The sequence below is a fragment of the Balaenoptera borealis genome (genome assembly GCF_965194805.1).
Source record: "Balaenoptera borealis genome assembly, chromosome: 6".
Lineage (NCBI taxonomy): Eukaryota > Metazoa > Chordata > Mammalia > Artiodactyla > Balaenopteridae > Balaenoptera > Balaenoptera borealis.
The window spans coordinates 87,333,290-87,346,211 of record NC_138863.1 but is presented as its reverse complement, the minus strand read 5'-3'; the positions used below and the strand labels follow the sequence as shown (position 1 = coordinate 87,346,211).

General features: G+C 35.8%; 1 protein-coding gene across 1 annotated transcript in view; it reads left to right on the top strand.

The window, feature by feature from the left end:
• Positions 1 to 12,922, top strand: part of KYNU (kynureninase) — a 109,739-nt gene that overhangs the window by 14,959 nt on the left and 81,858 nt on the right. Inside the window, 1 exon segment of the mRNA XM_082395823.1 lies at positions 293 to 474. Within this exon segment, the coding sequence (XP_082251949.1) occupies positions 293 to 474 (182 nt within the window).

Here is a 12,922-nt window from a genome sequence, read left to right as displayed (position 1 = left end):
AATAAAAATGGAAAGAGCTAACACTTATTGAGAGCTTACTTTGTCTTGAGCACCATTACCTAATTCAGTCCTTTCAGCATCCCTAAGTTACTATTATTTTCATTATTATGTGCATGAGAAAAACTCAGGCATGGGGTTTAATGCTGATTGTTAATTATATTATTCGTGAGGTTGGGAAGATGAGAAGCTTAGTTAAAACAAAAGGTGTTTTACCTAAAAGCTAATTTTCTACCAAAAAAAAAAAAATGATGGTGGCTAGATTATTTTTAATTTTTTTCAAATTAATTTTTAGAGGAGAACTTATAATGGAACCTTCACCTCTTGAGTTACCAGCTGACACAGTCCGACGCATCGCATCTGAACTTAGATGTCACCCAACAGATGAGAGGGTTGCCCTCCGCCTCGATGAGGAAGATAAGCTGAGGCACTTCAGGGAGTGTTTTTATATTCCCAAAATGCAGGATCTGCCTCCAAGTAAGAATACTGGAAAGGGTTTTACTTTTCTTAATCAATTTATTAACATATTTGCTACTGCATGTGTTCATCATAAATCTTTGAAAATCACTGTTCTGTTACATAATAGAGCCATTGCAATTGTGTCTGCAAAACAGCAGGCACCTGGTGGTATTAAATCAACCTGTCAGCCTACCTTAGTCTCAGATTCTATATGTTTCCTCTCCTCTTCTGAAGAAAATACTTACAGGGTTCTTATATTGTCATCTAGGTCTCTGAACAATAGAGTTACTGATTGAAAATTATAGCAGATGCATTTACTTGTTCTCTTAAGCACTCAGAGCTCAAAAAAATTCTTTTTCAATACAGTATTAGAATACCTTTTGTTTTGTGGCACCTAGTTCATGATAACATATTTGTCTAAGAGAGAATATTATTTTGGGACTTGGATGTATTAGGAAGGATGTTACATAAGTAGCCATCTTTGTGTGTTGTGGCATGTATGACTTACAAAAAATAATTAAATAAATAAAATCAATGCCTAAGAAATGCATATTGCATTTCAAAAAATTAATACAGTAAACTGACTTTGTTCTTGTTTTGGAGGATGTTCTGTTTCAAAAAAAATAGGTAGCACAGGTTAAAAAAAGAAACAATTTTTCATATTTGGCTTAGCTCCATTTTCCATCGATGAAAAAGTTTACAAGTTGAATAGAACTGATCCACCAAAATGGGTTTCACATACTTAATAATTCAGTCTAATTTCCTTTTTTCTTCAGATTAACTGTGGCAGGTACAATTTTGGATACTCATAATCCAAGAGCGTTAGCTAATATGATTTTAAGATGAGATTGGGTCACATAACTGTCATATTTGGCTTATATTTTATTATGTAACACAGGATGGCACCTTGTAAAATTATGCAAGTGTAAAATAAAAGGAAGCCTTGTATCCAATTTAAAGTTGTTTACTATCCATTGAGGAAGACATTGATGAGACCAGATAAAATGGGGTTATAAGTGAAGTGATGTGGGATCACAGGAAAAAATTTTCTATGTCTTTCTGGAATCTAAAATGCAAGGACATTTTGATTTGAAACTTAAGGGATAAAAAGAAATACTAACGTGTGAAATATGATGAAATTAAATCTAGGAATATTCTATCAGTGATGGGAAGGAAGGGGCCTCGTAACATACAGAACACAGTGTGGAAGTCCTCAAAAATTCCCAGGACCCACTTAAGACAAATTAGCTCTGGTGACCCTGCCCCTATGCGTTCTCCAGCCTCTGGGCTGCCTGGGGCTTTGATGAGCCCCTAGTTCAGGCGTGACAGCAGAACCCTGGAGTGCCACAGAGTTTAAGATTGCCTTCTCGGCACACAACAAAACTATAAATCGGGAATCAAGGCTCTAGAACTTTATGCCATTTATTGAAAGCTGTAATTTCCCCATGATTTAAAAAAATTTATTTTATTCCTTTTCATGAGTGATAAGAAAAACAGACACAACAAAGTAAGCAAATAAATACACTAACAAGACCTTTCTAGTGAGGGCAGAAGATGGTATCAGAGAGAAGGAAGAACTGAGGAGAGAAAATGGCCAGTGGTACATTGTAGCTGCAGCCTGGGCTGAGATTTCTTGGGAAATAATGCTAACTAATGGCCACATCTAGACACCCATCTATGAACAATGGCTACTTCCTCAACACTGGAGGTGATACATTAGGGAGTTTTGATTTCTTTGTCTGTCTTTCTTTTCTTAAGATGTCTTTCTTCTATGTACTACCATTAGGGATTTGACGTAGGACCCAACTCTGGATTTTCAGGTATAAAACCTATTGAAATAAATGGGTACACAGAAAGTTAAAATGCTATTTTGAATTTATCACTTTTTCTGTTACTGAACTTAAGCCTCATTAACTAACATAACTCTCATCCTCATGTTGAGTCACTTACATTCAACAAATATTAGTTACCTTTACACATTCCCCCTCATGCCTTGAAACTTACTTTCTAATCCAACTCTCCCATTCCCAGCTCAATGGATTTGTAGTATAAACAACCAACAAAACTCACAGGGTATGTCCTGGGAGGCACTGTGGTCTGATTTTAATACCAGATCAACACAGGACTCTTCTACTAAGCTTTGAGATAATTTAATCAGAACCCAGATAAAGATAGTAATGTACATATAATCACTTTGTTATACTTAAGAGTTGACTCTAGTATCCTGATTATAGGTATCACATTTGTAATAGAAAATAACTTAAAAATCACAACCTTGGTTAAGTTATTGCTGATTCTTAAAGAAATATAAGGGGAAAGAAGATGAATTGATTCAATAAAAATTTAAACAATTCATTTGTTAAAAAAATACAGTTTTGAATGATACAAAAATTTACTTCATTAACCCCAGGAGTTTTTCTAAATTAGTTATTGTCAAAGTGTGTGGTCTCCTGACCAGCACATGAGGATCACCAGGGAATTTACCAGAACTATCAATTTCTTGGGTACCACCCCAGAATTACTAAATCAGAGACTCTGAGGAGAGCCCAGTCATCTGTACTTGGTCTCTTCGGACGGTGTCATAGATAGTTGGACTAATTAACTTCTATTCTCATTATTCTCACTCTAGGAGTTCCTTACTCTCTGAAGGTTCATCCTTTCAACAAATATTTATTAAGCACTTAATCTGTTCAAAACATTATTCTCAAAACAGTTTATCGTGAACTAAAGAGCAAAGTTGTCACTTTCCTGAACTTTTATTCAAGTATGAGGAGACAGATAATAAACAAAATTACAAACAATGTAATGTGTACTCTATCTGGTAGTGTGCTAAGTGTTATAAGGGCCGGGAGGGTGGGAGGAGTGTCATTTTACTCAGGGTGGTCTTCGAAGGAAACACTGATGAGATGACACCTGAGCAGAGATAAGAATAAAGTGTGAAAGTGAGCCTTAAGGATACAGAGGTGAAGACAAGCCTGGTGGCTCTTTAAGTTTGCCCTGCCAAGCATTTTTAGTAAGTTAAATTTAAGCTATCCAAACAAGATCTATTATTATTCTGAATCTGTGATATTTAGCCTTGGTTAGATAAAACTGACATAGAAAACTATCATGCTTGAGTTTGTATCCAGGGATTCTATATAACATAACAGAGCCTCTTCAGTTCAACTACTGTTAGTCTCAGAAGACAGTGACAAGTATGAGGTATCAGTAAACGAAATAAAGGAAAGTGTGCTTTTCAACATAAACTGGAATCCTTTATTTAATGATAGCTAATGCTGTGTTAAATAAAGGCTTTATCCAGCTATAAAAGACATCTATTTATGACTGTGATTTTAATAATGACTTAAATAATATCCATAAGAAGAACAATGGAGTATCTCTTACTTAAAAGCTAAATTTTCTAGACATTTTGAACTTCTCATGGCAGTTGTGTTCTGTAATTTAACGGACTTATTTGTATCCTTCTCTTTTCTTTTGTATTACTCTATCTGCTCCCTGAGAGTAGGGACTGTCTGATTTCTCTATGTCTGAGTGGGTGTCATCTAGGCAGACCCTAGTGGGGGAGGCAGCCAATAAGATCTTATCCCTCAGAGAGAAGAGCATGTGCAAAGACACAAGCAAGAGAAAGCAAAGCTACAGACATGATCAAAAGATACTATGTAAATAGGTGGGTGTGGGTAAACAGTAAATAGTATATATACAATAGGGTAAATAGGATAAGAGGGTAATCGCTATAATAGCGTAAATAGAAAATAGGTGGGTGTGGGTAACTGGCAATAAACTAAATAATTCGAAAAAAATTTTTAACTATTAATACTTTGTAGTGTTTGGAATTTATGCTGAGTTTATACATACATAGCTGTGAAAAATGAGCTTGTGAGAACAAAATAGTATATTCATGTTATGGATATCATTTCATCAACAGTGTAGAATCATACTGAAGAGGGTGAAAATAGAATTAAAGAAATGATTTAGAATATCTTTGCAGAAATCCAAAAGGGATTGTGAAAATCGAAGTAAATGCATTGGAGGGGAAAAAAGGGAAGAGACTCAAGAAATGTTTGGAAGACTCATTGAATAAGCCTGAATCATTAGCCACTGAATAAACTATTAAGTAGGAGAAACATAGTGTGAGCCAGACTTTCTGATTTAAGTAACTAGTGGTAACTAGTTACTTAAATAACTTATTTGGAAACTGTTTATTTAAAGAGAACCCAGGTTTGTTTTTTTTTCTTGTTGCTCTGCCCTTTGTGGCCTTCACCTCAGAGTCCAAGAAGTTGGTAACTGTGTTTCAAGCAGTAGAAGCAGGTAGGGTCAAAGAAGAGTGTGTGTGTGCTCTCCCTTGAAGAAGGTTCCCAGGAGTAGGCTTATTACATATCCACCTGCCCACCATGCCATGACCCCATCTCTCTGCAAGGAAGACTGAGTGTAAAATATCATTTTTATGCTTGCGTTACCAAACCAGGTACATCTGCAGCAAGACAAACACTGAGATGCTGAGATTTGCAGCAAGAAAAGGGTTATTCATAAGGCAGTCAAGCAAGGAGACAGGAAAACAAATCTCAAATCCTCCTCCCTGGAGGTGAAGGGCTTTAGATATTTATGGGATAAAGAAGCAGGGTAGTCTGGGGCATGGGGGTCATGGAGAAAGGTGACTGGAGATAAGAAAAAGGTGAGGTAATTGTTATTCTGTGGCAGCACAACTGAGCTATATGCTTCTTCATGGGACACATGTTCACAAAATGGTGACCTCAGATGTTCTGAGGGTCGACTTTTTGGCCCTCTGACGTCAAAAGCTCACCATCAGATGCTGGCGCATGCCCAGTGGTCAGTGGTCTCAACCAGTCTTAACTGGTTTGAGCTCAAACTGGACTGAGTTGACTCCAAGTTCCTGAAAAAATGACTTGGGCAAACATCTTATTGTTTAGGTTACATGCTGCTTAGAGGATATGCAAATGTTTGTAAAAAACAATAACAGCCAACTTAATCAGTGAAGGCAGATTGCAGCTTATTATTCATTAACCAAGTTATCACTTAATGGATCTAACTGATGACTACCCTCAGTTTCACTCGGAAGCCACATGCTTTTGTTTTGCTTTGTTTTGTTTTATTTTGTTTTGAATAAGAAGATTAGTCCCAGACCTTCTGAAATAACTACATAAGGAATTAGTTGGACAAATTTTAATAACATGCCTATACCTACATCTCACACCAGACCAATTTTTTTTGGCCGCAGCACGCAGCTTGCAGGATCTTAGTTCCCCAACTAGGGACTGAACCCATGCCCCCTGCAGTGGAAACGTGGAGTCTTAACCACTGGACCACTGGGAATTCCCCAGACGAATTAAATTGTAATCTCTGAGTCAAGCCCAGGTACCATATTTTTTTAAAGCTCCTGATGTGATGGACTAGTACATAAATTCAAATGAAATATATAAAGATCATGAGGATATATATATTATTTTTAAAAATTAACATTCATGAATAGATTATCATAACTAGTTTAAAAAGTATTATACCCACATATTTATAATTTTAAAATGATTGTTTATCTCTCTCAAAAACAGAAGACTATCTGGTACTGGTATCTAACAACATATTTGCAATTAGGATCATGTTTGGCCAACTTTGATAATACTAGTTGGATGCTCCAAACACACTGAGTGCTCTTTTTGTGGAAAGCATTAGAGTAGGAAATTTATATATGTTGAAGACATAAAATTCTACTCAAAGACTCTAAAATACTTACAACTCAAAATTTAAAATAGCTTCATTAGCATGCCAATAATTAATATATTAAGGGGGCACGTTTCCTTTCAGCTACCTGAACCTAGTGAAATGTAGCAGAATTTAAATCACTCCAAAAGCACCTGACCTGAGAGGGATACTCGTTGGGTTATTTTAACTACAGCAGAAAGGGTCTAGAAATATACTGTAAGAGGTGGCAGGCAGTGGTAATGGATAGGATCAAAAGACATCAGCAGAAGTATGCATTCACTACTTTAGGCAACTGGATGTGGGAAGTCTCCAATGAGGAGGGATTGCTAAAGAAAAAAGTACTAAAACGTAACCCATAAAGGAAAGATCTACTAATATAAAGGCACTAAAGCCAGATTACAGTTTTCTTATCTTTATTTTCTCACTTCATTGAAGGAATTAAAAGCAGCAGCAGTGAGGAACAAGAAGAACAAACTACAATAGACATATTCCTCTGTTCCAAACTATAATTTTCTGAATTAGATCAACCCTGAGCTGGGGATGGGGAAAACCTTTGAATCTGAAGTGATGCTGAAATTTTTATTCATATTTAAGAAGCAAAAATGAAACTGGTTTCTGGGTTAGATTTAAAAACATATAAATGAACTAAAAGAATAAGCAAATAAGGTCCAGAGTGATGGACATTTTTGATGCATTGAAATTACTAAGAAGCAAACAAATGAGTTTCCAGAATCATGAACTCTAGAGCAATCATAGCACAACCTTTGTCAAGAGATGAGACTTCCAGACAAATGAGGTGAGGCCTGTTTGTAGAAAGCTGAAACTCTTCAGTTCTTAGACCATTTAAAGTCAAGTGAACCTTTAAGGAGGATGTTATAGGTTGAATTGTGTCCCCTAAAAATTTAAATGTCCTAACCACTAGTACCACAGAAAGTAACCTTATTTGGAGATGGAGTGTGTAGATGTAATCAGATTAAAATGAACTCAATAAGATGAGTCTTAATACAATATGACTTATAAAAAGGGGATATCTGGAGACCAATGGGGAGATATGCAAGAGGACTACTGAGAAATTATAAAAGCTTATGCCCAAATCGACATCTCCTACTTCAAAGAAAAGTAATATGAATGCATCATTTCTAAAATACATATTCTGGCAGAACACTAAATCCTCAATATTCTAAAAAATTGTAAACAGACAGAAAATATCCTGAAGAACAAGAATGACTGGTTTAGGTCAAACCTGACTTGACTTTGGAAGAAAGAATAAATGCAATGAATGTTTTCAGAAAGGGAACTCTCCCCAGGCCATGAACATGGAAATATTAAACAAGCTGCCCAATAGACCCCACAAGATGCTGAAGTTGTGTAACAGTCAGACCACTGGCATTGAATGAATAGGAAATAAGTTCTAACCTGGAGCCCATCCATTCTCATGGATTTATTCCAGAAGACTCTAGACTCGGACTCAAGCTATAGGAAGCAGGAGATAATTATCAGCAATGATCAGTGTGACAGTCAAGAACTGACATGACAATTGACAATTTAAAGATGGGAACCAATGAGTCATGACTGACCCTGAGGTCCAGCAAATAATGGACATCCTAGCCAAGGAGCTTCTCTTGGCACAAATGCAGAACAACTCCAGACACTCAGGGAACACGCAAAGAATATATAAAGTATCATGTCATCTACAAATAGTGACAATTTTCTCTCTTCCTTTCTAATTTGATTGTGATTTCTTTCTTTTTCATGTCAGATTGCTGTGGCTAGAATTTTCAATACTATGTTTAATAGACGTGGTGAGAATGGACATCCTTTTCTTGTTCCTGAATTTAGAGGAAAGGCTTTCAGCTTCTCATTATTGAGTATGAGGTTGGCCATGGGTCTGTCGTAAATGGACTTTACTATGTTGAGATATGGTCCTCTATATCCACTTTGATGAGAGTTTTTATTATGAACTGATGTTGAATTTTGTCAAAAGTTTTTGCTGTGTCTACTGAGATGATCAGGTGATTTTTATCCTTCCTATTGTTCATGTGTTGCATCACACTAATTGATTTGTAAGTGCTGAACCATCCCTGTGACCATGGAATAAATCCAACTTGGTCATGGTATATGATCCTTTTTATATATTGTTGGATTCAGTTTGCTAATATTTTGTTGAGGGCTTTTGCATCTATAGTCACCAAAGATATTGGCCTATAATTTTCTTTCTTTGTAGTGGTTTTGTTTAGTTTTTATCTCGGGGTAATTGTGGCCTCATAGAATGAATTTGGGGGTGTTCATTTTTTTTGAAATAGTTTGAGAAGGATAGGTATTAGTTCTTCTTTATATGTTTGATAGAATTCCCTTGTGAAGCCATCCGGTCCTGGACTTTTGTTTGCTGGGAGTTTTTGTTTGTTTGTTTTGTTTTTTATTACAAACTCAATTTCACTGATAGTGATTGGTCTCTTCAAGTTGTCTATTTATTCTTGAGTCAGTCTTGGCAGGTTGTATGTTTCTAGAAATTAGTCCATTTCTTCTAGGTTGTCCAATTTGTTGGCATATAACTGTTCATACTCTTCTCATGAGTTTTTGTATCTCTGTGGTACTGGTTGTTATATATCCTCTTTAATTTCTTATTTTGTTTATTTGGGTCTTCTCTCTTTTCTTCTTGGTAAGCCTGGCTAAAGGTTTATCAATTTTGTTTATCTTTTCAAAAAACAAGCTCTAGGTTTCATTGATCTTCTCTATTGTTTTTTTTGATCTGTATTTTATTTATTTCCTCTCTGATCTTTATTATTTCCTTTCTTTTGCTGACTTTGGGCTTTATTCTTCTTTTTCTAATTATTTTAGGTGGTAGTTTAGGTTATTTGAGATTTTTCTTATTTCTTGAAGAAGGCCTGTATCACTATAAACTTCCCACTTAGAACTGCTTTTGCTGAAACCCACAGAAGTTCTCACTCATAATTTTTTTTTTGAATTTTATTTTTTTATACAGCAGGTTCTTATTAGTCATCCATTTTATACCCATCAGTGTATACATGTCAATCCCAATCACCCAATTCATCACACCACCACCCCCACCCACCGCTGCTTTCCCCCCTTGGTGTCCAAACGTTTGTTCTCTATAACTGTGTCTCTATTTCTGCCCTGCGAACTGGTTCATCTGTACCATTTTTCTAGGTTCCACATATATGCGTTAATTTTACAATATTTGTTTTTCTCTTTCTGACTTACTTCACTCTGTATGACAGTCTCTAGATTCATCCATATCTCTACAAATAACCCAATTTCGTTCCTTTTTATGGCTGAATAATATTCCGTTGCATATATGTACCACATCTTTATCCATTCATCTGTCGATGGGCATTTAGGTTGCTTCCATGACCTGGCTATTGTAAATAGTGCAGCAATGAACATTGGGGTGTATGTGTCTTTTTGAATTATGGTTTTCTCTGGGTATATGCCCAGTACTGGGATTGCTGGGTCATATAGTAGTTCTATTTTTAGTTTTTTAAGAAGCCTCCATACTGTTCTCCATAGTGGCTGTATCAATTTACATTCCCACCAACAGTGCAAGAGGGTTCCCTTTTCTCCACACCCTCTCCAGCATTTGTTGTTTGTAGATTTTCTGATGATGCCCATTCTGACTCGTGTGAGGTGATACCTCATAGTAGTTTTGATTTGCATTTCTCTAATAATTAGTGATGCTGAGCAGCTTTTCATGTGCTTCTTGGCCATCTGTATGTCCTCTTTGGAGAAATGTCTATTTAGGTTTTCTGCCCATTTTTGGATTGGGTTGTTTGTTTTTTTAATATTGAGCTTCACGAGCTGTTTATATATTTTGGAGATTAATCCTTTGTCCGTTGATTCGTTTGCAAATATTTTCTCCCATTCTGAGGGTTGTCTTTTCATCTTGTTTGTAGTTTGCTTTGCAAAAGCTTTTAAGTTTCATTAGGTCCCATTTGTTTATTTTTGTTTTTATTTCCATTACTGTAGGAGATGGATCAAAAAAGATCTTGCTGTGATTTATGTCAGAGAATGCCTTCCTATGTTTTCCTCTAGGGTTTTATAGTGTCCGGTCTTACATTTAGGTCTTTAATCCATTTTGAGTTTATTTTTGTGTATGGTGTTAGGGAGTGTTCTAATTTCATTCTTTTACATGTTGCTGTCCAGTTTTCCAAGCACCACTTATTGAAGAGACTGTCTTTTCTCCATTGTACATCCTTGCCTCCTTTGTCATAGATTAGTTGACCATAGATGTGTGGGTTTATCTCTGGGTTTTCTATCCTGTTCCATTGATCTATATTTCTGTCTTTGTGGAGTACCATATTGTCTTGATTACTGTAGCTTTGTAGTATAGTCTGAAGTCAGGTAGTCTGATTCCTCCAGCTCCATTGTTTTCCCTCAAGACTGCTTTGGCTACTCGGGGTCTTCTGTGTCTCCATACAAATTTTAAGATTTTTTGTTCTAGTTCTCTAAAAAATGCCATTGGTAATTTGATAGGGATTGCACTGAACCTGTAGATTGCTTTGGGTAGTATAGTCATTTTCACAATATTGATTCTTCCAATCCAAGAATGTGGAATATCTCTCCAACTGTTAGTATCATCCTTAATTTCTTTCAACAGTGTCTTATACTTTTCTGCATACAGGTCTTTTGTCTCCTTAGGTAGGTTTATTCCTAGGTATTTTATTCTTTTTGTGGCAATGGTAAATGGGAGTGTTTCCATAATTTCTCTTTCAGATTTTTCATCACTAGTGTATAGGAATGCAAGAGATTTCTGTGCATTAATTTTGTATCCTGCAACTTTACCAAATTCATTGATTAGCTCTGGTAGTTTTCTGGTGGCATCTTTAGGATTCTCTATGTATAGTATCCTGTCATCTGCAAACAGTGACAGTTTTACTTCTTCTTTTCCAATTTGTATTCCTTTTATTTCTTTTTCTTCTCTGATTGCCGTGGCTGGGACTTCCAAAACTATGTTGAATAATAGTGGTGAGAGTGGACATCCTTGCCTTGCTCCTGATCTTAGAGGAAATGGTTTCAGTTTTTCACCATTGAGAATGATGCTTGCTGTGGGTTTGTTATATATAGCCTTTATTATGTTGAGGTAGGTTCTCTCTATGCCCACTTTCTGGAGAGTTTTTATCATAAATGGGTGTTGAATTTTGTCAAAAGCTTTTTCTGCATCTATTGAAATGATCATATGGTTTTCTTCTTCAATTTGTTAATATAGTGTATCACATTGATTGATTTGCATATATTGAAGAATACTTGCATCCCTGGGATAACTCCCACTTGATCATGGTGTATGATCCTTTTAATGTGTTGTTGGATTCTGTTTGCTAGTATTTTGTTGAAGATTTTTGCATGTATATTCATCAGTGATATTGGTTTGTAATTTCCTTTTTTGTAGTACCTTTTTCTGGTTTTGGTATCAGGGAGATGGTGGCCTCATAGAATGAGTTTGGGAATGTTCCTTCCTCTGCAATTTTTTGGAAGAGTTTGAGAAGGATGGGTGTTAGCTCTTCTCTAAATGTTTGATAGAATTCACCTGTGAAGCCATCTGGTCCTGGACTTTTGTTTGTTGGAAGATTTTTAATCACAGTTTCAATTTCATTACTTGTGATTGGTCTGTTCATATCTTCTATTTCTTCCTGGTTCATTCTTAGAAGGTTATACCTTTCTAAGAATTTGTCCATTTCTTCCAGGTTGCCCATTTTATTGGCATAGAGCTGCTTGTAGTAATCTCTTATAATCCTTTGGATTTCTGCAGTGTCAGTTGTGATTTCTCCTTTTTCATTTCTAATTTTATTGATTTGAGTCTTCTCCCTCTTTTTCTTGATGAGTCTGGCTAATGGCTTATCAACTTTGTTTATCTTCTCAAAGAACCAGCTTTTAGTTTTATTGATCTTTGCTATTGTTTTCATTGTTTCTATTTCATTTATTTCTGCTCTGACCTTTATGATTTCTTTCCTTCTGCTAACTTTGGGTTTTGTTTGTTCTTTTTCCTCTAGTTCCTTTAGGTGTAATGTTAGATTGTTTATTTGGGATTTTTCTTGTTTCTTGAGGTAGGCTTGCATAGCTATAAACTTCCCTCTTAGAAATGCTTTGGCCGCATCTCACAGGTTTTGGATCCTCGTGTTTTCATTGTCATTTGTCTCTAGGTATTTTTTGATTTCCTCTTTGATTTCTTCAGTGATCTCTTGGTTATTTAGTAATGTATTGTTTAGCCTACATGTGTTTGAGTTTTTAACGTTTTTTTCCCTGTAATTCATTTCTAATCTCATAGCATTGTGGTCAGAAAAGATGCTTGATATGATTTCAATTTTCTTAAATTTACTGTGGCTTGATTTGTGACCCAAGAGGTGATCTATCCTGGAGAATGTTCCATGCACACTTGAGAAGAAAGTGTATCTGCTGTTTTTGGATGGAATGTCCTATAAATATCAGTTAAATGTATCTGGTCTATTGTGTCATTTAAAGCTTGTGTTTCCTTATTAATTTTCTGTTTGGATGATCTGTCCATTGGTGTAAGTGAGGTGTTAAAGAACCCCCCCCATTATTGTGTTACTGTAGATTTCCTCTTTTATAGCTGTTAGCAGTTGCCTTATGTATTGAGGTGCTCCTATGTTGGGTGCATATATATTCATAATTGTTATATCTTGTTCTTGGACTGATTCTTTGATCATTATGTACTGTCCTTCCTTGTCTCTTGTAACATTCTTTATTTTAAACTCTATTTTTCTGATATGAGTAT